This window comes from Doryrhamphus excisus, chromosome 1 (assembly GCF_030265055.1).
Source record: "Doryrhamphus excisus isolate RoL2022-K1 chromosome 1, RoL_Dexc_1.0, whole genome shotgun sequence".
In the NCBI taxonomy this organism is placed as follows: Eukaryota; Metazoa; Chordata; class Actinopteri; order Syngnathiformes; family Syngnathidae; genus Doryrhamphus; species Doryrhamphus excisus.
Genome location: NC_080466.1, coordinates 13679379 through 13702279, shown reverse-complemented (window position 1 = coordinate 13702279; position 22901 = coordinate 13679379). Strand labels below are relative to the sequence as shown.

At 47.7% G+C, this 22901-nt stretch overlaps 2 protein-coding genes across 4 annotated transcripts in view; both read right to left on the bottom strand.

Moving 5' to 3' along the window:
• The window catches only part of fbxw7 (F-box and WD repeat domain containing 7), a 35501-nt gene extending 17339 nt beyond the window's left edge, over positions 1–18162 (bottom strand). Inside the window, exons 1-4 of one of the 3 annotated variants that reach the window (XM_058076933.1) lie at positions 17724–18162; positions 11679–11827; positions 4744–4992; positions 4153–4671 (exon numbers count right to left, since the gene is read on the bottom strand). In XM_058076933.1, the coding sequence (XP_057932916.1) occupies positions 4153–4671; positions 4744–4923 (699 nt within the window). In that variant the 5' untranslated portion in view covers positions 4924–4992; positions 11679–11827; positions 17724–18162. Of the gene's footprint in view, positions 1–1918; positions 4116–4152; positions 4672–4743; positions 4993–8265; positions 9086–11678; positions 11828–17723 lie in introns of those variants that run through there. The other 2 variants (XM_058076926.1, XM_058076949.1) reach the window with 2 other exon arrangements.
• A 674-nt stretch (positions 18163–18836) lies between these two features.
• tmem154 (transmembrane protein 154) lies at positions 18837–22896 on the bottom strand. Its single transcript, XM_058076023.1, has 8 exons — positions 22655–22896; positions 21750–21851; positions 21533–21607; positions 21361–21417; positions 20926–21096; positions 20699–20753; positions 20390–20466; positions 18837–19274 (listed from the first exon to the last, which is right to left on the bottom strand). Exons 1-8 carry the CDS (start codon positions 22758–22760, stop codon positions 19270–19272), a joined length of 648 nt encoding a protein of 215 aa, XP_057932006.1. The 5' UTR covers positions 22761–22896; the 3' UTR covers positions 18837–19269.
• Positions 22897–22901: the final 5 nt, after the last annotated feature.

The following is a 22901-nucleotide window of genomic DNA, read 5'->3' as shown; positions in this document are numbered from 1 at the left end:
GGAAACGAAGACAGGAGGTGCTTGACGTGTAATCAGCACACAACTTGCTGTACGTACACGATGCACTTTGACAACTTAGAAGGCCGTGGAGTTGATCAGCGCTTCCCTTCTGAAGCCGTGAGGCTTTCAGGGGCACCAATTGTTTTTCATCAGTGTACCCCCCCCTCCTAGGAATAAGGGAGTAGATGACAGTCAAGCAAGGACAGGCTGGCATGTCTACTTGTGAGGCTATGCTGCCCCCTGGAGACAACACTTGCACCCCCATGAAGCAGCACAGCAGGGGCGGACGGCCTGATACGCGAGGATGGAAAGTGGCCTGTGTTGGTGCGGAGTTGCAGCAAAAGGAGGGGGCGTTTTGGTTAGTGATGAGCATGACGCGTGCTGCAGCATCAAAGGCGTGAAGGCTGCATGGCTTCATGATTAAAAAGCAGCACAGCCCCTTGGGATGGGGCTGCAGCCTTTCCTCTGATGTAGGCTGGGATGCCTTCAAAGATGTTTGGAATCAAACATACACAGACTCAAATTCCTTCCCGTGGGAGCCCAGTGATGATGGTGGTTCCATCTCCGGAAAGGGTGCTTTTCTTAGTTTTTGCAAGGGGGGAATCAGACCTTTTCAAGCCAGTAAAACAAATACGGCATCCAAGCATTGTTACGAACATGCAGTCACTCACAACGATTCATTTTGGACCGTCACAGAAGGATGTGCTGCAATCCCTCCTTTGGTTGGGTTGTTTTTTTTTTTATATTGGACTGTTCACCCCCTCTGCTCTCAAGTTGTAGATACGACTCCGTCCAGTAGAGGGCATTGGACAATGCAGAGCAACCTGAGAGGACAGTCTTACTCACCATAGGAAACAGCTAATTAACCCATCAGCTACCTTTCTTTCCATGTGGCCGACAATTGGACAAGGACTCCGGCCGACCTCACAAGCGGCCATAGCGTATTTGGCTGTGCAGTTTCTGCTGCAGCGTGTGACTACCAGGCCGCTGGCACACCCGCTGAGGCATGTAGTCCGTGCACACACACCTACAGTAGTGTTCCCTTACTGCAGTTAAATATAGAGCCACTTGATACTGCATGGGATCAATGTGAATACCAGGAAGAGGCACGGCCCTTTTCTTGACACTCTCCACAGGATGGGTCCTTTCAACAGCAGAAAGCCAACCCACTAATCTTCACATCAAACTTGCTTTTTCAGACAAGGTGCAAAAACACGCAAATCGAATCCCCCAGCTTGTACCCTCTTAGCAGTAGTACCCCTGCAGAGGGGAACGGATGTGGGCCAGAAGAACTTCCAGACAAGTCAAGGACCGCAGCAAATGTCCATCACTAGTCCATCACTAGGGCATCACTAGGGCATCACTAGGGCATCACTAGGGCATCACTAGTCCATCACTAGTCCATCACTATTCCATCACTATTCCATCACTAGTCCATCACTAGTCCATCACAGGGTATCACTAGTCCATCACCAGGGCATCACTAGTCCATCACCAGGGCAGGCCAGGAAGGTCACACACTGCCTAGTCAGTCAGCACGGTTCTTCACCAACAGCCCAACGCTATCAGGAACAGCCTGATATGGGCTGAAGCTGACATCCCATCAGAAAACCAACCTCCTCCATCCAACCCTGTCTTCCTCATCCGTCTCCTTCACTACATCCATAAAGCTCCTCTTTGGTCTTCCTCCACGCCTGCTACCTGGCAGCATCCTTCTACCAATATATTGACTATATCTCCTCTGGCCATGTCCCAACCATCTCAGTCTGGCCTCCATGAACAATTCCCACAGCAATGGAGTGTGATAAAGGAGGGCTAATCCCCCATGAAATGCAATGTTGACTGCTGTAACGGGCATGGACGTGCACGTTTTAAAAGCAGAGCTAACATGAGGCCAAGACTTAGGAAGCGGACTCACCCGTCGCCGGCGGAAAGTCAAACCCTGAGCAATGATGTTGATGCTAAATATTTTGAGAACTTTGGGAGTGGGTCTAGGGTCCTCCACCATGTTCTTTGGCTCTGCACGGTCCAGCACTTTGCTCTCCACCAGCATGTGTGACTCGGCGTCCTTCCCATCTGGCGTCTTCCTCCGGGCGCCGGCAGACGAGAAACGGGGGATAGGGCAATGGCGTGGCATTGCAGCAGAAGACCCGGACAAAGCTGTTCACGACTCCAGAGGAGTCGCCAATTAAGTGTTCAAGGCTGGCGTTATGAAGATGTGCGATGGCCGTCCTCCTGCTGAAAAGTCTCTGGGGTGTGAGGTCACCGCCTGAGCAGCTGCTGTCATGGCCCGAAAAAAGGATGGCCCCTCCCACACAGAGGCACTGTGGAATCTGCTCTCATGACCCTTTGGCGACGGAACGCGTCCCGCCAGACGCCTGACAGAGCGCACGTGTCCACGCGGCTTCCTCATTGCTGCCATTCTCCCTCTGCTCCTCCCTACTCTGCGCCTTACGCCATCGTTCAAGTCCAGAAGCAAGAGAATATCCTGGAGGTATGAAGACTCGTGTATCAGCAAAGAGGGTGAGGAACTTATTTCAGGCGGTAAAAGCCTGACCAATCAGCCTGACTCCTGCGTAGAACGTATGGATGGAGGAACGTTTTCTGGACCACTGCAAACAAAAGCAACGTCACTGCGCTGATTCTATCCAAAGCCTACCTTGCAAAGGCTGCACCGGGCTCCACCATGCTATGTGTAAGAAAGCTAAGACAGGCATGGAGGACCCGTGTGACGTGCTGACCTTCAAGCTGCAGACTGGCCACAGCGCTTCTTCTTCAGGTCTACCAAACCAAAAGGCACTTGGTACGGTCAACGTGTCTTAGCTACATTTTGTCATTTTCACAAGACATATAGTATATATAGTATATAAACATAACCACCCTATGTACTATGTCCATTTAAGACATATAGTATATATAGCATATAAATATAACCACCCTATGTACTATGTCCATTTAAGACATATGGTATATATAGTATATAAACATAACCACCCTATGTACTATGTCCATTTAAGACAAATAGTATATCTAGCATATAAACATAACCACCCTATGTACTATGTCCATTTAAGACATATAGTATATATAGCATATAAACATAACCACCCTATGTACTATGTCCATTTAAGACATATAGTATATATAGTATATAAACATAACCACCTACACTATGTACTATGTCCATTTAAGACATATAGTATATATAGTATCTAAACAAAACCTACAGGAAGTACTTATGGTAGCCGTGCAATAACATTCAGCCCCTGTAGGCTGCAGTGTAGGGAAACCACGGCTAACGGAGGTGCCTTCAGGTGTGCCTGTTCATACGTTGCGGGTATAGAGTGTGTGTGCGGACAGCGCTGGTCTTTTGTAGCTCCTGAGCGGCAAGGCCGGCGCATGGGAGACCACCTACTAGCACCAGGCCGCCTTATCACTGGGAAAACGGCCACTTGATTGAGCGTTGCGACGCTGCAGGGAAAGAGGTAGTAAATGCAGCCAACGTGCTGCTAGGGAACAGTGAAGTAGACGTTTAAGTGCATGCGGAGTATTGTACATTTTTCCATGGAATGGCTCAATGTGGAGAAGAGGTTGCATCAGCACGCATCGACCTTGAGCAATAAAGTGCCTCTCAGCACGCGTACGTCTATACGTCTATACGCAGGAGTGAGCGCGTGGAGGGATCCAGTGCTGTTGAGACTAACATTCCAAACATGCAGATTGCCATCTTCATGGATTGTTGAAAGGGCCGCAGGCCCTCCTGATGTGCCTTAGCGACCTCTTTTGCAGCCAAAGGCCCGTCGTCCAGGCTGCTCAGTACAGTAATAGGAAGACTGCACATCATTGACATGAAGAGGGCTCTTTCTCTCGCCCTGATGCCCATTATCCACGTGGGGAGTTGGACACAGAGCTAGGTGGATAATAAACATCCAAGACCATGGAAATGAAAGAACCCTCCTGTGCATCTTCATCTGCGTTCAGCATTTGCTACTCTAAATGTGTTGTAGATTCCATTTCTGCTTAAATAATGCCCACGCTTGCTTTAGGCTGTAGGAAGGCCAACTGGCCACAAGAGGGCGCCAGAGCACTGCGTCCTGAACGAGCCAAGCGGACGACCATCAGTAGAAGTTCTGGAAGCTCCAGCTCACTTACCTTTTTGTTGGAAGAGCTTTGGTGCGTGCAGCCCGAGTCCAGACCGCTGGCAGGGCCGGACGCCTTGTTCCTGAGGGAGGGGGACATCAGGCCTTCCTCTTCCTCTTCCGCCTCTTCTTCTTCTTCCTCCTCCTCCTCCTCCCGACCACTCTCTGCCGAGTGTTCAAAATCATCGCTGTCCTGGTCCATCTCCTCCTCATCTCCATCCTCCTCATCCCCCCTCCTCTGCTCCTCCCCTCCCTCTGTCCTCTCCTCCTCTTCTTCCTCCTCCTCCTGGTGACTGCTGCTGTTGTTGTTCTCCTCCTCTTCCTCTTCCTCGTCCTCCTCCTCCTCGTTGTCTTCCTGCAGCCTCTGCCTTTGCGCCGCCCCCCACGTCCAGCGGGCTCCTTTCTCGCCTCTGTTCACCTTGTTGGGGGGGCCCTCCTCGCCTCCCTCGTCCCCCTGAGGGCCATCGTTCGCTCCTGACTCGCTCGGCGCCCATGGCTGCCCCCCGTCCGCGTCCCCCTGCGCTGCCCCCGGCTGGAGAGACAGAGAAAGACGAGAAGAATGAATGAAAAGTTAGGATGATGTCCAACGTAAGCTTGTCCTCACCCTTGGCCGCAGCTGCCCCCCCTCCTCCACCACCCGGTTCATGTGCTCATCCTCGTCAGCCTCCTCCGCCGCCGCCTGCTGGGGTGCCCGGGCCGTGGAGGAGGCGTTACCTCTCACCGCCGAACCCCCCGGCCCCCGACTCCGCCTGCTGCTGCCCCCCGACAGCAGATCCTGGTTCATTTCCAAAAGCCAGCTTGCTACCTCCTGCACCTTCGCTAAGCTGTCTGAGGAGGAGAAGGTCTTGACATGCTGCAGGGAGACACAGACACAGGAAGCAGGCAGCATTAGGACAACATGTGGCCGTATTTAAGTCATTTGGTCAAGCATGAGGACAACTTCCTTCACATAGCAACATAGAAAGGAAAAAGACGGCTCCAATACGTAGCGTTAGCTTTGGCTAGCGGCCTGAGGCATCGGGAGCCAGTGTGTGCTGAAGCTAGTCGCTAGCTTGCTAATGGCCAGGGGTCACTACGCCAGTAAGGTAGTTCTTGGGTGGAATCCAAACCAATAGCACATTTTATAAAAAGGAGGTTACAATGTATACAATGTAGAAGAATAATAAGAACTACGTGTGCTTCACATGCAGCTCACGTGATGGACAGGTGCGTCCCATTAGGTGCACAAGTCACAGATATTAGATTATCTTCTGAATGCCTTATATTTCTATTTTTGTTCAATTTTCCATTTTTATGCAGACAATGTCTAACTCAGGCTAAGAACAGGGACAATTGTCAGAAATCTATTTTTTACCAATAAAAGTGCATATTCCCCACCCAGATAGCAGTCAACCGTGGGCCATGCATGATGGAGCATGGTCAAGGAGCATAGGGTACCCCCACAGAGCAACAGAGGCTAGTGTGAACGTGAGCAGTAGCGTGTGCTGAAAGATGGAAGTACACCAAGTACACCAACAACTTGAAGTAGGGTAGAAAGTATTCTCCAATAAACACACACCAAGCCCAGCAGCTTTAAAGGCATTTTCAACGTCCACATCTGCTCTTCAAGCTTATCTGCAGGCGGGATAAAAGCGGAGAAAGAAGCCCCGTTCCCAATCTTCCAAAGTCAGAAGACGTGAGAAAATCTTTTCGGGAGGCTCACACTCTTTATCTGCTTGTGTCGGGACGGGGGAACGGTCCATTCATTTGACTTTGAGGACAATGTCACCCGTGCCTGCGTGGCGAGAAAGTAAGGCTGCTATTTGCTGCCAGCGTTGTGGTGGGGAAGCATTAGAGCCATCTCAGATTGCACCCCCCTCGGGACCGCCGCTCCATTGCTGGGAGCTCCGGAGGAGGAAAGGCTATGAATAGTGGACATTTTCTAGGGCCCTTTACTAGACTGGCCGAGCTGCAGCACTAAGAGGTGCTTGAATGTGTCTGCAGCGTAGGAAGCTCCTCCAGGACGTAGCCCGACACGTTTCCATCATATTGCTCCAGAGGTGGGCTGTGGCCACTTCTTCCGTCCTTGTGTGGTTTTCCGGGGGAGGCATGGTGAAGCAAGACGGAAACTACTTTCTTGGCTCTCTCGATCAAAGGCTGGATTGCACTGTGGAGGCTTTTAGACGCGCTCGGCGGCACACGAGAGACACGTGTGTCAGCTGGTGTGAATTGCCAGACTGATAGAAGCGTTTTGAAAGTGCACGGTGTGAATTCAGGGTGATGGCGAGATATAGCGACCTTGTGCTAGAGTGTCACCACGGACATACCTCGTCTATGTGTGAGCCGTGTAATGATCACCGGTGCTGGAGAGCTGGTGTTTAGCCAAACGTAATGAGCCTCCATGGAAGCAGTCGTGATGGAGGGTGGCTTGAACCGACAAAAGAATCACTAGTTTTGGGTCATGTCATGTACAGAACCATTTTCCATTCACCAATGATGTGTAAACAGACAAATCGTGGTGTGGCGCTAGCAGTGCCAAGATAACACTCGTCACACACAGGCCACAGTCAACACTGGTAAAGTGGCTCTTCGAAGACGGCATCCTGGACAGACACGTTGTCCTCGTTTGTGCCACACTTGGGAGACCAGACGCTAACCGCTCTAACACCTGAAAAGAAAGAAGATTTAAAGGAGTCCTTGTGACAGCGTATCATTATGATGCCCAGCCGACCATGACTGATACCACTTATTGATCCAGGGCGTGGGCGTGACTGCCACCAACAGCCACTCACGGGCTTTTAGAGACCGTCTAGCCGCCGCTGGAACCTCACGTTAGCCTTGCACTTTACGCACAATTAAGCTAACGCCACATGCCCGGGGGGGAGCTGCACTTTACCAACATATTCATATTGTGAGAGACTGATGGCTCATGAACAGTCAAAGGCAGAGGAAAAGCTGCCTTGTTGTTCCGGGCAGGATGTGCGGCATCTCCATCTGTGTGTTCCTTTGGGTCTCCACTTCCACACACAAGCTTTCCATTGATTCTTCTATTTCCAGTCCATCCCTTGTGTCGCCTCAGAGGAAGGAATGTAGTGACTGATGTAACATGCCACCACCGTGCCATCTCTGTGCCATCACCGTGCCATCAGCAGCAGAACTCCTCCTCTGCTGGCTAACAATATTTCACACACTCAATATCCCAGTGGCTGAGTCTGGTGTGAGGATGTGGGAGTGCCAGGAAGAAAGGCCTTGGGGAGACGTTGTGTGGTGCCACCTGCTGGTTGGCAGGCTGGACCATTGGGTCACACAAGCGTCAACGCTCTCTAATGTGCCTGGTCATTTCAAGGTCAACTGTGAGGAGCATTTTGCGTCTTTTGGGAGGCGGGCCCTATAAGGGGTCAAGGTCACCTTCGAACGGAATAGAACGAAACGGCATTTCTGCTGTTGCTTGTTCAAGCCTATGTTTACAATGTGCCAGGAGATGATGGCCATCCACACTTTGGATATCCCTGTTGGAGGACGTCTTATATTCGGGTCGATGCGGCACTCCAAGTCTCGAAGTGTCAAGAAGATAAATGGTCAAAGTGGACATGCTCGTGTCAATCAAAAGTGATAAGTCATTTGGAAGTATTCCTGTGAGACAACAGACAAAGTAGTAGACCTTCCCTACAGTTGCCACGCAACCTCCAACAATGCTTCTCTCCTTAATTATGACAGCTCCAAGAACTACAGGAACTCATACCATCCATTGCTCCTTGCAGCTAAATGACACAGGGGCCCTCCCGTGGCTTGTGCACCATCTTCTTCAGCAACTTCTTTGTTGCTGTGGAACCCACAAGGATGTTTCTCCACTTGAGGAGAGAAGAGGAGGCAGGCTGAAGTAATCCATTTGAAATGAGCGATTGGAAGTCCACTGTTGTCAAGGCAGCAAGCATTAAGGAATCGATGCCTGCGCTACTCTCTGATGCAAGACTTCTTACACTTAGGAACTGCTTCAAGCATGCAGACCACAAGCACAAGGCCGCTGCAGGCCATCGCAGGCCGCGGCAGCTTTGTGGCTGGGGCCATCAGGGCCCGCGCTCATTTCCTCATCACACACAACCAGCACATTTCCGTCCTGGTGGGGACGTGCGGGACACGTGGTTACCTTTGTCTGGGGCCGCTGCAGCTGCTCTGGAGTGTGGCTGCAGGAGAGGAGGTCTGAGCAGCACGCTGTACGGCCCAGCCTCTTCATCAGGGAGGAGATGATGCTGCAGCCACAGCCGCACATCCACCAGCTCATAAGGGCTACAAAAAATGGCAGAGCGCTTCCCGTTCTGTGCCAGTTGTCCACACCGCTGACACATGGGTTGCATTACATCCCACCGGAGATCCTGGACGTGCTCTTCAGACCTGTGACCGTGACCTCCACTTCTGTCCGGACGTAGGAAGTGGCTGCTTTCTCCTTTCCCATACGAGTGACTCCATAAAACACTCCCACCCGATGGTGCAAAGATGTCAAAAGAAGACCTGGTCTGCCACCACAACTTCCATCTGCCTTCACTTGCTGTGCTCCGAGGACGCGCTCCTCCTCAGTGAGGCTGCCACCACTCCACACACACACACACACACACACACACACACACACACACACACACACACCACCGGCAGCTGTGCTCAGGCTGCGCTCCTCCAACTTGCTGATAAAAGCGCTTCCCCTCAAAAGGACATTTGATCTGCTTTCGCTTCCATTAATCGGAGGGCGGGTAGACTCATCATCATATGAGAAATCCAAGGCCACTTTGGTTTGCATGCACTAGAGCGTGGAGGAGATGGTGGGAGGAGGAGGAGGAGACAGAGGTAAGCATTTGGGAAGCCAACAACAATGCAGCAGGCGGGATTACGATGATAATCTGTCACTGTGGACGACCGCTGTAATCTCTACACAACAACAAATGAGGACGCTTTATGGAGGCCAAAATATCCTCACCAGTGTCAGCCATCAAAGTAAAAGGTCTAGTGTCGTGGGCGACTCTGACGTGACCGCGTGCTTTGACATGTGACGTTGCAGTGCCGTGGTTGCAAATAGTGAGCAAGTATTTCACAGAGCATGCCAGTGCACTAGTACTGTGTAGCAGTACTACCTGCTGAAACCCATCCACAGACCTCACACTCCAAAGCAGGGCTGATGAAGTGGTGAGCAGACCTCTGAAGATGCTAATGTCATCTGGATTATTGTGATTACAGATGGGGTCGGCAGGACCACGTCCATATCGAGGATGAGTCAGGCTAGTTATGTGGAAAAGCTGGATGGCTTTGTTCCACGTCATGGACCCCACTGTAGAAATGTGTCCATCTCTTCCACTATTACTTGTCTCGGTCAGGGGCTGTGTGAATTCTGCTGCGGTTCCTTGAGGCATGAAACATCAATTAGCGTCTTACTCACAAAATGACGAGTGCACCTGAATGATCGCAGCAGGAAGGAGACAGCGGTAAGTTGTTCCTTGCTCTCTGTGCATCACATCAACAAAAAAGTGTGAATGATCTCATTTCAGTGGCTCCTAGATTTATACAAGCTGTACACTGACTACCTGAAATCCATCCAAACGTGGTGGTTGTTCCTTGAGGAGATGGACGGTCCTAACGTGTGTGGCTGCTGCGGGTAATGAACACGATGGCTGTTTTGGATCCAGAAGAATTGACAGGAGAGTAACCAGAGCCGTTTATGGCCGGGGTGGGTTATAGGAGACAGGACGAGTCCCCGTTCTCTTCTCCAAGCAACAGCAGCAGTGTGATATGAATAGCCTGCCATTACGCTGATTGATTTAGCGTCTCCGCCTCGTGCCGCCATCATGTCAGGAGGGAAAAACATGACAACAAGATCCAAAAGGACGGGAGACGGGAACAATGCAAGGACCAGGTGGTGTTGGTCAGGTTCTCGAGTGGGACTAATAGCCGGCGTGTATGTGTATATAGATGATATGTATACATGTGTATACTATGTATACATATATGTAAGCCAAGTCAGCTGGCACACTTGATGCAACACCAACTCCAAATCCATGTGACCTGCTTTCCAAAAAATGATGCTCATAAGCTAGAAGCGCTAATGTGATGAAGGGATTGTCTTGTGCTGGGACTCCAACATGGTGCCATGTTTGTAACGTCACACGGCCGTGCCTGAGCATGCAAACATGGCCACTAGGGATGTGCCCATCCACACGTTGGCCTTACCATCTCATCCTGTTCTGCTCTAACCAGCTGCTGTTATGAATTTGTGGATTGAGGGTTTTGTGGGTTCAGGAGGGGGCGGGTTAGAGTCTGGGATGACTGAGCTGTCCGCCGGGGAAATACTTCCTTCTCCTCATGGTGATTTTATTGGCCAATAGGGAGATTCCAAGGCAAGTATAGGCTAGGTCTTCTGCTGAACACACACCTCATGTGTGTGGGATGGTCCAAAATACCTTCCACCAGACTCCAGACCCCCATTGGGAGCATTTATTTCTGATGGAGGAGGATCTACTAAACATTGATGTCATTTTTTGTTGGGGTGCCCAAGTTAATGCACCTGCCTACTTTGATTTTCTACAACAGACTTTCTGTAAATTCTATGAAGTTCATTTGACTGTTGGTGTGCTGTATGATATATTTACCTGGAATGATCCCAACAACCGGTCATTCACAAAGGACCATCTGGAACAGTACCAGGGGTGCCCAAACCTTTTCATACCACAGTAATAAGGAGGTCCGTCCCAAAGGAACGGTTTTACCACGCCTTTTTAAAGCCATCCCATACAGGTTTCAGGGCTCCCTCCCAAATGGGCAAAGCTTGTGATGTGAACCTTTGGCATGGTTTCACACCAGAATCCAACATTCTAACAACATTTATAGGTCAGAAGAGTGGAAAAAGCATCACAGCTCCTCTGTTGCGTTCCCTTTTCTGTTGTTATATTTTCTTGCAGTGGCTTCAATCCCATAATATTTGCCTTTTATTCTCATATTAGAAGTTTTTTACAAGTTAACTGCAACTTCTTTTCTTTTGTATGTCAATATATGGCAACTTTAGAAAATAACGTTTTTTTTCTTCAATATTTCAACTTTCATTTCATGAATTCCAATAATTAAAACTCCATGGTCCTAAAGTGACAGCTTTGCTGGGGTTTGTGTTGTTGTGTGATTGCATTTTCACAATGTCGCTGCCCTTTGGACAGGCCTGGTTTAGGAAAACTTAGAAAGCTGGCATTCTAAGTGGAAGGAGAAGCCATGACATAACCACGCCTCTCATGGATGAAATACCTTCACACCGTCTGCTTTACTCTCCTACATACGCTTGGCTGCACTCTGCTGGCCAAACGTGGAAAAGGCCGGCATGACACCCGGCGTGACGCCCAAATGTATGATGCTTCAAGGAGGCCAAACTCTTTACTTAACTGTCCCCAGTCCCCTTAGAGTGGGGGGGTTTCCAGCCATGATAGCGTGCCAACACATAACACTTCACACCATGAGGCCAATGAGATGCTTCCGTCCAACAACCACTTGTGCCCCAAGTGGGTGAACCACTGTGGTAAAAAAGTGACTTACAGTTCTCTCTGCCTGTGTTCGCTTCGGCCAAAAGCGCTGCTCTCCGCCGCCGATGCCACTCTCCGTGTCCAATCCTCCTCCCGTGCACAAAGCCCTGTCAGTGCGCCTGTCCCAGGGGTCATCAGGGGGCCATAACGTAGAGATGGCGTCTGGGAGATGAGAGAAAGAGAAAGAAGGGCCTCAGGGGTGCGATAACAAGAGCTCTGCTGGGAATCCTCCAGAGGTGCTACATGGGAACCATTCACACCTGGAGATGTGCCAGTACGTCCTATCAGGTCTTCTAGGAAGTCATCCATGGTAAGCTGCTCCACTAAGCTAACTGTATTTCAACTGTGTATTTGTACAAGTGCTCTAATGACAGCTTTTTAACCAAGCACAAGTGAAGGCGGCGTTCATTGGAAGCAGGAAAAAAGGAGACGTTATGACGTTTAATCACGATTTTTCTACAAGATAGTTTACATTTTAATACACCTTTACACGCATATTTGGCTTTGACTTTGGTCTAAATTCAATTTATTGAAAAATATGGAGATATAGTATATGGTATAGCCATATTTTACCCAAATATATTGGGATATGAGTTTTGGTTCATATCCCCCAGCCCTAAATCCAATCATTCAATTTACACTCTTCTGCACTCTAGCAATCTTCACTCGCCAAATGTACTGCAAAAAAGGTCAGTAAGGATAATCCATAATGCCGCCTATAGAGAACATACTAACTCCTTATTTCTAAAATCATAGATGCCTAAACTTGCTGATACAGTTCATCTTCACACAGCTAAAATAATGCATAAGGCTAAAAATCATTTTTTTGTATGCAAAAAGAAAGTCTTTCTTCAAACTTTCATTGAGACATTCTTCAATTGCACTGCTATTGTCCAATAAAAGCAGCTATGGATGGATGGGAGCGTTTCCAAGTGCGAAACGGAGCAGGAGCAGCATGGACTCCCCCAGCAGCAAGTGTTAGAGAGAGCAAAGTGGACGTCAAGAGAAAAGGAGGATTTGGACATGGGGTTGTGGGAAAAGAACAGCTGTGCATACGGCCAATCCAGCTGTGGGACACTTGATAACTGTGAGACGAGATTGGAGGGGGGGCTAAGCCAGGAGGGATTGACAAATGAGGGGAATTTCTTGGGAAGACCGGGTGAGTTTGAGGGACCGGCCTTCATGGAATGTTGAGGTGCTACTAATAAAATCAGGGTGTCGTCAAAGAAACAGCTTCCATGAATAAAGCCATTACGATTATATCTGCAACTAAGTCTTCTTTCATGATAGTTCCCAAATTGATGTCCTTTTACATAAAATTGGATGGAATTATCCTTGTAGTTGCACATCCAATTGTCGATTAATTGAGTTAACTATGGAGGATGACAAAAAGCAAGCGAATGCCCCCCCCCCCCCTTTGCCGCCTCTGCTTGCTGCAACTGGCTGACCAAAGGATTACCCAGGCTAACAGACTTAAAGGTACTTTAACTCATCTCCCAGATGTCTGCCTTCCCAGCAGGAAGCCATCCAGGTCAGGTCTCGGGAAAAATATCCCACAACAGCGGTGTAACGCATTCCAAAAGTGCCTCAGACTCTACCGAAACAATCCCACTCAACATTCACTCAAGCCTTACGTGTCAAAATATCACCCTAATAGTGTTCAGCGCACCAAAAAGCCAAATACACGATGATGGATCCTGGTTTGGACATTTCACTTAACTAGCTTCACTTTGATAACCAGTGAATAATTCATCCAGAGGGAGTGAAGGAATGTGATCTGCATGTTTCCGAGTACTGCACTGCAGGTTGCAAGCATTTATAGAGTCTTCATGGCAGCAGCCAGGACCGTTTTTACACTGGTGTCATCCAAATGAGCAGCACATGAGATACAATTCCATCATCTGCAGGGCTTGTTTGTAGGACGGTCTTAGAATAGTCACGCCTGCCAATCAACCATGACAAACAGTCTACTGCAGATGGCCGAGTCACAGGCAGACTGCTACATGTGCTTCAGCAATAAAGAGCTAAATTAATCAAGATTGGTTGTTTAGCATCAGGTCTGAGGGGGGGGGGGGTTGCCCTGATAGATGGTCAACTTGACAGTTGACTTGCTGTGCAGACTTCCATCTTCTCTGCTTCTATGACCAGAGGTGGCGCTATGCCCCCTTTCAGCTTCTGAGTAAGGTAATAACTTTTTGGGAAGATGTGGTGGAGTCTGATGAGCTAATATTATTGATATTAAGATTATTATTATTATGCTCCATTGTAATGTAGCCTGAATGGGGTACAAGCCAGTGCCTTGTTGTGCTGCCAGTCCCAAGCTTGGGTTGTGTCAGGAAGGGCATCCGACGTAAACATTTTGCCAAACCAACTATGCAATTCATACACAGGACTTCCATACCGGACGGGTCGAGGCCCGGGTTAACAACAACCGCCATCAGTGCTTTTCACCAACAGGGTGCTGCTGGAAATTTGGTTACTGTTGGTCAAAGAAGAAGAGGAGGAAGATGTGCCCGTAAGAAGAGAGAGAAGAGGCGTGCCAGACCCTAGGACTGAGAGTAGGGACGTTGAATGTTGGAACTATGACAGGAAAAGGTAGAGTTGGTTGGCATGATGTAGAGGAGGAAGGTAAACATACTGTGTGTCCAGGAGACCAGGTGGAAAGGTAGCAAGGCTAGAGGTTTAGCAGCAGAGTTCAACTTGTTCTATCATGGTTTAAGAGAAGAAGAGAAGAGAAATGCTCTTAGTGGGTATGTTCCACAAGTAGAAGGTAGAGAATTGGAAGTACTTGGGGTCAACAGTCCAGAAGACTGGAGATGGTGAAAAGGAAAAGTGTCAGGCGTGATGTGATAGAAGAGTTTCAGCAAAAGGAAAGGAAAGGGAGACAAAAACTGTGGTGAGACCAGCCATGTTGTTTGGTCTAGAGACAGGAAGCAGAGATGAGGATGCTGAGGCTCTCATTGGAAGTGACCAGGATGGATAGGCTCAGGAAGGAGTAGGGACATTAGAGGGACATTACATGTTAGAGGCCTCGGAGATAAAGTCCTTCAGGCCAGACTGAGAAGGTTGGGACATGTCCAGAGGAGAGATAGTCAATATATTGTTAGAAGGATGCTGCCAGGTAGGAGGCGTAGAAGAAGACCAAAGAAGAGGGTAGTTGGTGTGAGAGACAGACGAGAAGACAGGGTTGGATGGAGGAGATAGGTGTGCTGTGGGACCCCTGGAGGGAAAAGCCCAAAGAGGAAGATGAGGCCCCATTGTGTCGGTGTGTTAGTGGTGAAGAGAACAACATGTTTGCTCGTTGGTTCCACATTTCTTGGCACGTGCACGTGTTGAATCCGCCACAGGACGACAGAAACGGGGCTTAATAAGACATCCTGACAGAAAAGCCCTTTCATTTCCTCTTCCTTGATCGCACGCTGCCCACACACCATGCTGGAGGCTGGCCTGCCTTTCTTTCTTTTTTGGGGAGGCTGCTGTGGGACTTTATTTATGCTCATCCCTCCTCCTCCTCCTGCTGCTGCTCCTTTTCTTCAGTGTGGCCCATAAATGGAGATGACAGGATTGTAATATTTCAGGCCTGCTGTCTTATCAGTAGGCTCACACTGAAAGAGCTGCAACGTGATAAGGGCATATGCCAATCAATCAATGCCTTTGGAAGCTGATCACAAAAAGCTGTCACCTGTGGTACATGTGTGCCCCCCCTCCCATCCTCCCCACTGCACAGGTGTATGGGCTAGTGAAGCCCAAACAAATATGTCTGCCTTGGTCACCGTTATCTCATCCTTGTACATCTTTTGACTTCCTTACCCAATCCCTTCCATAGTTCGATTCCACATACTGATATGCCGTGGCTTTTTAACCTTCTTCTCACATCCACGTCGTTCACCTTGACTTCTTCTCTGAGATCATATTTCTCCTCTCTTGGAGAGAAGTATTGGATGACCTTTTTAGCTAATAGCTTATTGTTAGCTTTATGCATTATTTTAGCTGTTTGAAGATGAACTATGTCAGCACGTTTAAGTATCTGGGATTTTATCAATAAGGAGTTTGACCTTTGCTTTGTTCAATAATGAAATATTTCGGATCAATAAAGTAGTTGTTGAACTTTTCATTATCCAACCATGAAATAATGAGTGTAGTCTGCTTCTTACTTACTTTTCCTAATAATACTGTTTTAAATGCCCCAGGTTGCTCTAATATTGTTTTTATTCTTGTCTAAACGTTGGCTGTAATATTCCTTCATACACACTCATACACAAGATTGTAGTCATCTTCTTTTTCTAAGTGTCATATGTTCTTTCTGCTTCTTTAGTCTGTTGAATACAAGCCTTGGTCCTTTTGAATATAATAAGTATATATATATATATTGTCCATGAAGGTGGCACAGTGGTCTGGTCATTTTGGGAAACAAACTCAAGCTATCCATTGTGTCTATACAATACATTACCTTGTTCTTGTGTGGATTTAGAAGATCAATATGGATCAAGATCAATATATTTTTGGATTATTATCCAAAAAGGTAGTTTTGATCCAATCCTCAAACATTTGGAATTTCTGTATAGAGAACTTATGAACACGGTTTTGCTTTTTTCTTGACAGATCTCAATAGGAATACATTCTAAAATATTGTCAATGGCAGTTGACATGTTCTTTCCCACTTTGGAACCTTTCACTCAAAGTCCATGCCTTTATCCGCCTTCAGCCAAGTTTCCCAGTTTGCGCTTACTTTGAAGGGTTCCTTGAATAGATTCAAATATTGTTTGATGTTGTCATAATCTGCATACATGCTTCTGGAGTTTATATGAATGATTGAAAACCTGTTGCTGATGTTAAAACCTTTAATGTATTGCTCCTCTGTGTGTCCGGATCTAGTATATCCTTGTCCAATTCCAGTTGTTTGTGACTTGTAGAGCCCTTTTCCAGTTCCACAGAGCCTTGCTATATTATTATATTATATTGACAACGAGCACTCTGGCCTCCGGTCCGCCATTGAACTTAATGAAAAGGTTGCAGTTGGCACTGCAAGTAGCTTGGATCTTTATCTGCTTTCTCAGGTCACGTGCTCTCTTAGCGATTTCAGCATTACGCTTTGTCAGGTGCTCCTTCGTGTAGACGTTTGTACCTTTCAGCTTCTTTCCCAGTTTCAGTACAGCGGCCATGAATTTAAAGTTAAAAAAAACTGAGCCTTAACGTTGTCCCCCAAAGAGCGAGGGTGGAGCTGCCGCATATTATAAGTACAGTGCTCCCCAAAAATGTCTTTTCATCCACTAAACCTTTTTTGCTCAGATCCATGAGCGGTTGAGCAATTGTTAAAGTTAAATGGTGTTCAGTGAAGAAAGAACAAACATGTCTTCACATCACAAACACAATCGGCCATCGGGCCGCTGCATTAGATGTGGGACGTGGGATGTGTGGACGTTGCAAGTCCCTGTGGCTGCTCACCGGGTGCTCCGGCGTCCGTCCATGTCTGTAAAAGCCCAGTGGTCTCTAGGTGTGAATGCTTGTTTTGTCCTGTCATAGTCAGCTAGGATAGGCTCCAGCCCGCCTTTGGCCCCAATGAGGCCAAGCGGTATAGGAAATGTTTGCTACTATGCAGCTACATCCTAACGTGAAAGATTTAGGTTTTGACATTGGTAACTTTCATCCAAGTGTAAAAAGAAGTTCAACTCTGCACGAGTACCACTGAAAAAACAACGAGCAGTCTCTCCGTGAAGAAAGGTGAAGCAAACATGAGCCAAGCTCCACGGCAACTCCAGCCTATCAAACACCACAAGAACCCGGACAGAACCCACAGTGGGAAAGTTTCTCTCCCTGCACGGACTTGCTGTTCAATGTTCGGTGCGGCTTTTAGCATTAGCAGCTCCTTTTAGAAGCAGCCCACATGGACGGGAGCCGACCAAACTATTCAAAGTTATCCGGTCTTCCATGAAAAGTAAATAAAGGAGACACCAACACGAGTTCGACGAGCCGCTAGCATGATGCTAAGGAGCTTAGCCGGCTAATGCTAGGCCCGCTGTACGGCTCCACAGTTAGTGCAAGTAAAGGCTGTGTTTACCTCGGAGATGAAAGGATGCTCGGGAACCAGGGGCCTTTCCGGGAACTCCTCGGGGTCGTCTATCCAAACACAGATACTATCCTCTCGGTCTTGCGGTAGCTAACGCCGGAGCCTTCCCCTTCCTGGCGTCCACTTCCCCCGCTGGCAGACAGTGTGCGCTGCACGGCGACCACGTTAGCAGCACCGGCTAACTAGCATCGCTACGTGTGATGGTAGCGGGCAGCTAGTAAGCCGCCGCTAGCATTAGCCGCTCGGGTCAAAGCAGTCCGGTAAGCCGCCGGAAGGCCGTCGATTACGTTCCTTTACCGAGCCCACTTTAACGGCCTCGGTTTGCGACAGGACGGGAAACAGCCTAATGGCAGCAAACGGCCTGTCGGACGAGGGTAACCTGGCGTTGACTACCGCCGATAGATTTGCTCCTCTCTTGACAAATGACTGTCGCGGGAATGTGACGTCACGAGTTACTACCCGGCTGCCATCGAGTTTGACGTCATTTTCTTTCTGGCAGCACGATTTGTACTTCAGTACATATATTCATTCATTCATTCATTCATTTTCTACCGCTTACCCTCGCCAGGGTGGCGGGGGTGCTGGAGCCTATCCCAGCTGTCTTGGGGTGAGGCGGGGTCCACCCTGGACTGGTGGCCAGCCAATATATACAGTAGGGCACATATAGACAAACAACCATTCACACTCACATTCATACCTATGAACAATTTGGAGTGGCCAATCAAGCTAGCATGTTTTTGAATGGGGGGGGGGGGGGGGGCACGCACGCACGGGAGAACATGCAAACTTCACACACACTCTGAGGGGTGTGTGTTGTGCTGATGGTGGTCATGTGGTAGCAACCATGTCCTCATTTCTTCCAGGCCTTCTTACCTCCAGGTGTGCACAAACTCCACCTACATTTTTAAGTATCACTTTGAATATACACAATATATATATATATATATATATATATATATATATATATATATATATATATATATATATATATATATATATATATATATATATATATATATATATATATATATATATATATATATATATATATATATATATATATATATATATATATGATATTTGATAGAACAAAAGCAATGCATTAGAAGCTTAAGAAGACATCTTAACCAGGCTTGCACTTTTTACAGGAATACAGTTGTCATTTTGTTCGGAGAATCAACCTTAGAAATAAATGATCTTTGACCGCTATGGTGCTTTCCACCGCCAAGGCACCCCCTTCCCAGGGGAAAGCTGCCATATTTGGGGAGCAAATGACTGTACTGTATACAAGTGCAGTGAAGTATGACGGTAGGATGGACAGGATGGAATACCACGACACTTCTAGTGTGGGACATTTTATTGCTGTAGCACTGAGAAGGTGGTTGGGTGTGGAGTCTTGGTATATTGGTATATTTACAGTCCAAACAGGGCCTGGACGAGCTTGCTGTCATCCCAGTCAGAGGAAGAAGCTGGTGAAGAAGATGATCTTGTGATCATCCGTGATCCTGCCGAGGATCTGCCATGTTGGCGTGTGGAGTCATCCTGCAGCGAAAGCAGTGAAAGGCTGTGAGGAATCTTCTCCTGACTGCACAGAAGCAGCAAGCAAAGACCTTCTCAGACACAGCTCACATAGCGATTGGACTCCAGCGCCATGGCTTGAAAAACCCTCCTAGCTGTTGGACTGCACGCCTGCACCTCACCTCACACGCTGACACCTTGGGCCATGCTTTCTTTTCTAGAACTGAACCTTGGCGGAGGTCTACACGGCTATACGGGCTGCTTGTCTGCCTAGCTTACTGTAGGCCCCACTCCTACTTCACTCGTGTATGTGTCGTGTACACGGAGATCAGTCAATGTGTCCTCTCACCGTGCTTTGGAAATGTTTCAAAAGCCTGAGAAAAGGTTGACTAACGGCACCGTGTATGTGTATGTGTGTGTGTGCGTGTCCTCGGCCTGCCCCACACGGGTCACGCTGGCGTAACGAGCGACCTACACCCGTTTGAAGAAAGTCATGCCATAAATAAAGCGAGCATGACATGACATGACGCTAACAGCATAAACATATTGCCTTGATTCGAGGTAAAAATGAGTGAAGGTGTACCTAATGAAGTGATTTGTGTGCCAAATGTTACGCAAAGAGTGGATTGTTTTTTAAAGACAAAAGCACCCAATCAAATCATCGATGAATATTTGGTCACCTGTTAGATTCCACAAACGAGTGGAAACAGTGACCTCTGCTGGAGCCTAAAGGCATACCACACAAAGGCTTTTGTAATGGTGGCCACTGGGGGGCGACATTCGCTATAAGGCACCACCTGTTGTCCATATCATTACAAATACATTTGAACTTTTGATAAGATTATTTTTACTGAACAGAATATATTTGTCAATCATTATTAATACTTTTTTTACTAAATATGGTAGAAATCAACCTCTGTGGGTAAATACATTGGCTTTATTTGACTTTTAGTCGCTAGTTTTAGCTAAGATGATCGCTATTGGACAATGATTGCCTGTTTGGTTGCTACAGCTTTGATTTGCACATTGAGGCCCAAAACAAAGGTGAGAGCCAACCAGCGTCCTGGGTGCCTTCGGCTGCTTCAGGCCATCTATTGGCCACCATCCACAGTGGGCTCTTCCCATTCCCTAAAACCCACCGTCATTTTTCATCCACTGGTCCAACTCGTCCATCTCCAGCTCCAAGACGGAAGGCACGTCTTCTTCAAACATGGGCCTGACAACACGCAAACACAAACACATCCCATTTTGAGGTGCAGTACGTTTTTTTCTGCATGACACATCTGCAGCGATGCCTACAAAGCACCACTAGGTGACAGTATTGCTCAGCATTACGTTCGTCTTCAAAGGTTGACTGCTTTCAGTCTGCAGTAATTGACTTCCTTTGACATTTGTATGCCATAATATTCCCAAACATGATACTCTGTGTATTTTAATGCAGTACCTACATTGGCACTTTCTCCACGCTGGACCCGTCCAGATATGGATCATCTTTTCTTGAATCTACACCCAAAAATATAAAAGCTTGTTAGAAATACTGTATGTGCTCCACGTGGCAGGAAATGGACTAATATGACCCCAAAGTCATCACGTCACATCACAAATGCGCCACAATGGCAATCTGCACCCTCGTCAGGTAGCAACGGGCAATAAAGTTGGATTGAAAGCATTTCACCCTTGGCAGCCTCTTTACTCAACCTCCGTTTGAGGAAGACGGCCAAAACCACAGCGGCCACGATGAAGACCACCAGGGCCACCGGGATGACCACCATGGGGAGACTGAAGCCCTCGTCTCCCAGAGGACTCAGGGTGGAGTCGGCGTAGTTCATATCCTCCGTGCTTGCTTCTGGAAAAAAAGTGTAAGTGCAAATGTAAATGTAAAGAAACAAATGAAATGACAATTAAATAAAACAAAGCCAAATGAAAAGTGAGAATAAAAGTAAAAATAAAATCGATTGAAATGACAATCAAATAAAATGAGGTGAAATGAAATGGAAAGTAAACGTTAAAGTTAAAATAAAAGTACAAATAAAAACATCAAATAAAACAAAATAGTAAAATGAAAGTAAAAATTAAAATGAAATAATATGTCCTAAAGTCTTCTTTCTACCTGGACTGTCCCCCCCAGAGCCGAGATCTTCTGCTCTGTCTTCAGTTGCAATCCGCTCTGCCAAGAAATCATCAACATGGAAATCATCTGTTCCAAGGTCAAACCACGGCCAGGGTTTGAACAACATAGTGAATGGTGGTGCAAGTGGAAGAAGACGTTAAGCCCCGCTTACCTGTATCTGTACCACCCTCCTGGGTGGGGGAGGGGTCTAGCGTTGGGGGCGCGTCCGGAGAAGACAAGGTGGGCTCTAGAAGCGGTCATCCAGAGCTTAGTTGTCACACATGTGCTAACACCACGCAGCCACCGGGGGGTGCTAATGCATCGTACGGGCCCAGACAACTTCCTGTTTATCCGTCATGTGATCATTTCCCAAGCAGAAAATATCTGACCTGCGAGGACGTCCGTGTCACCGTCCACAACTTCTTCCACGACTTCCGTCTCGTCTGCCGGCGTCTCGCTTTCCTGATCATCACCGCCATCTTGGCACCACACTACAACAACAACAAGAAAAACTAAAACAAGTCCAATTTTATGTTTTATGTGTCTAAATATGGTTCGTAGCAGTATTAGAGCCCTTTAGACATAAAATAACACCCCTATGCCCACCTTTGCACTCCTATTACTCAATATAGTGGACCTAATAAGAGAAATTAAGACACAATAGGCATAGAAAACATGTTTAAAACTGTCTAAATATGGTTCGCAGCAGTATTAGAGCCCTATAGACATAAAATAACACCCCTATAGTCACCTCACACTCCTATTACTCAATATAGTAGACATAGTAAGAGAAATTAAGACACATTAGGCATAGAAAACATGTTTACAACTGTCTAAATATGGTTCGTAGCAGTATTAGAGCCCTATAGACATGAAATAACACCCCTATAGTCACCTTTCCCCACCATAGTAGATAATAGAAAGAGAAAATAAGACATGAATAAGGCTCATGCTCGTATGTGATGTAATGAATGTGTTCCGGATGTGATTGTGGAGAGCCAAGCAGAGCTTGACTCAGAGGTGAGTGATGTGTGACAGCCAGCGCGTACAGGAAGTTACCACTTCCGCTTGCAGCTGTTGCCACAAAAATCAAAATGGTTGCAAAAGCACAAAGTGGAGGTGTTGACCACGGAACATGCTGTCCCACCAAGGAGCTTGAAGATTGGGCTTAAATGTCCACGTGTACTCTATGAGATCTAGATCTATGTGAAAGTAGACACTGTCAGTCACACAACCTGTTGGCCGGAACAAACGCTGTGTCAAAAGTAAACGTGAAAAAGTCCAGCATGCTTACCAGCCCCGGTCCAGGTCCCAGCCAGGAGCCACAGGAGCAGCGGGAACACCAGAGGAGGGGTCTTCCCCCGGGGGCCTCTCATGGTAGGTGGCCATGAGGCGGACATGATGCCATGGCGTTGTGTGTCCGCGTCTCGCACCGCCACCGTCACAGCATCGCACTTCCTGACGCTCCTTGACGGGAAAAAGACACACCCACCGAGAACAGTCACTCGGGTGTGACGCAACACTTGTACGTGTCACCACAA

What these genes read in the sequence shown, in the direction of transcription:
- tmem154 (XM_058076023.1), bottom strand. Translation starts at nt 22,760, where the DNA reads ATGTCCGCCTCATGGCCACCTACCATGAGAGGCCCCCGGGGGAAGACC. An exon ending in TGGGACCTGGACCGGGGCTG is followed by an intron (nt 21,852 to 22,654) that starts GTAAGCATGCTG and finishes TTGTTGTTGTAG; the next exon opens with TGTGGTGCCAAGATGGCGGT. An exon ending in CTCTGGGGGGGACAGTCCAG is followed by an intron (nt 21,097 to 21,360) that starts GTAGAAAGAAGA and finishes CTTTTTTTCCAG; the next exon opens with AAGCAAGCACGGAGGATATG.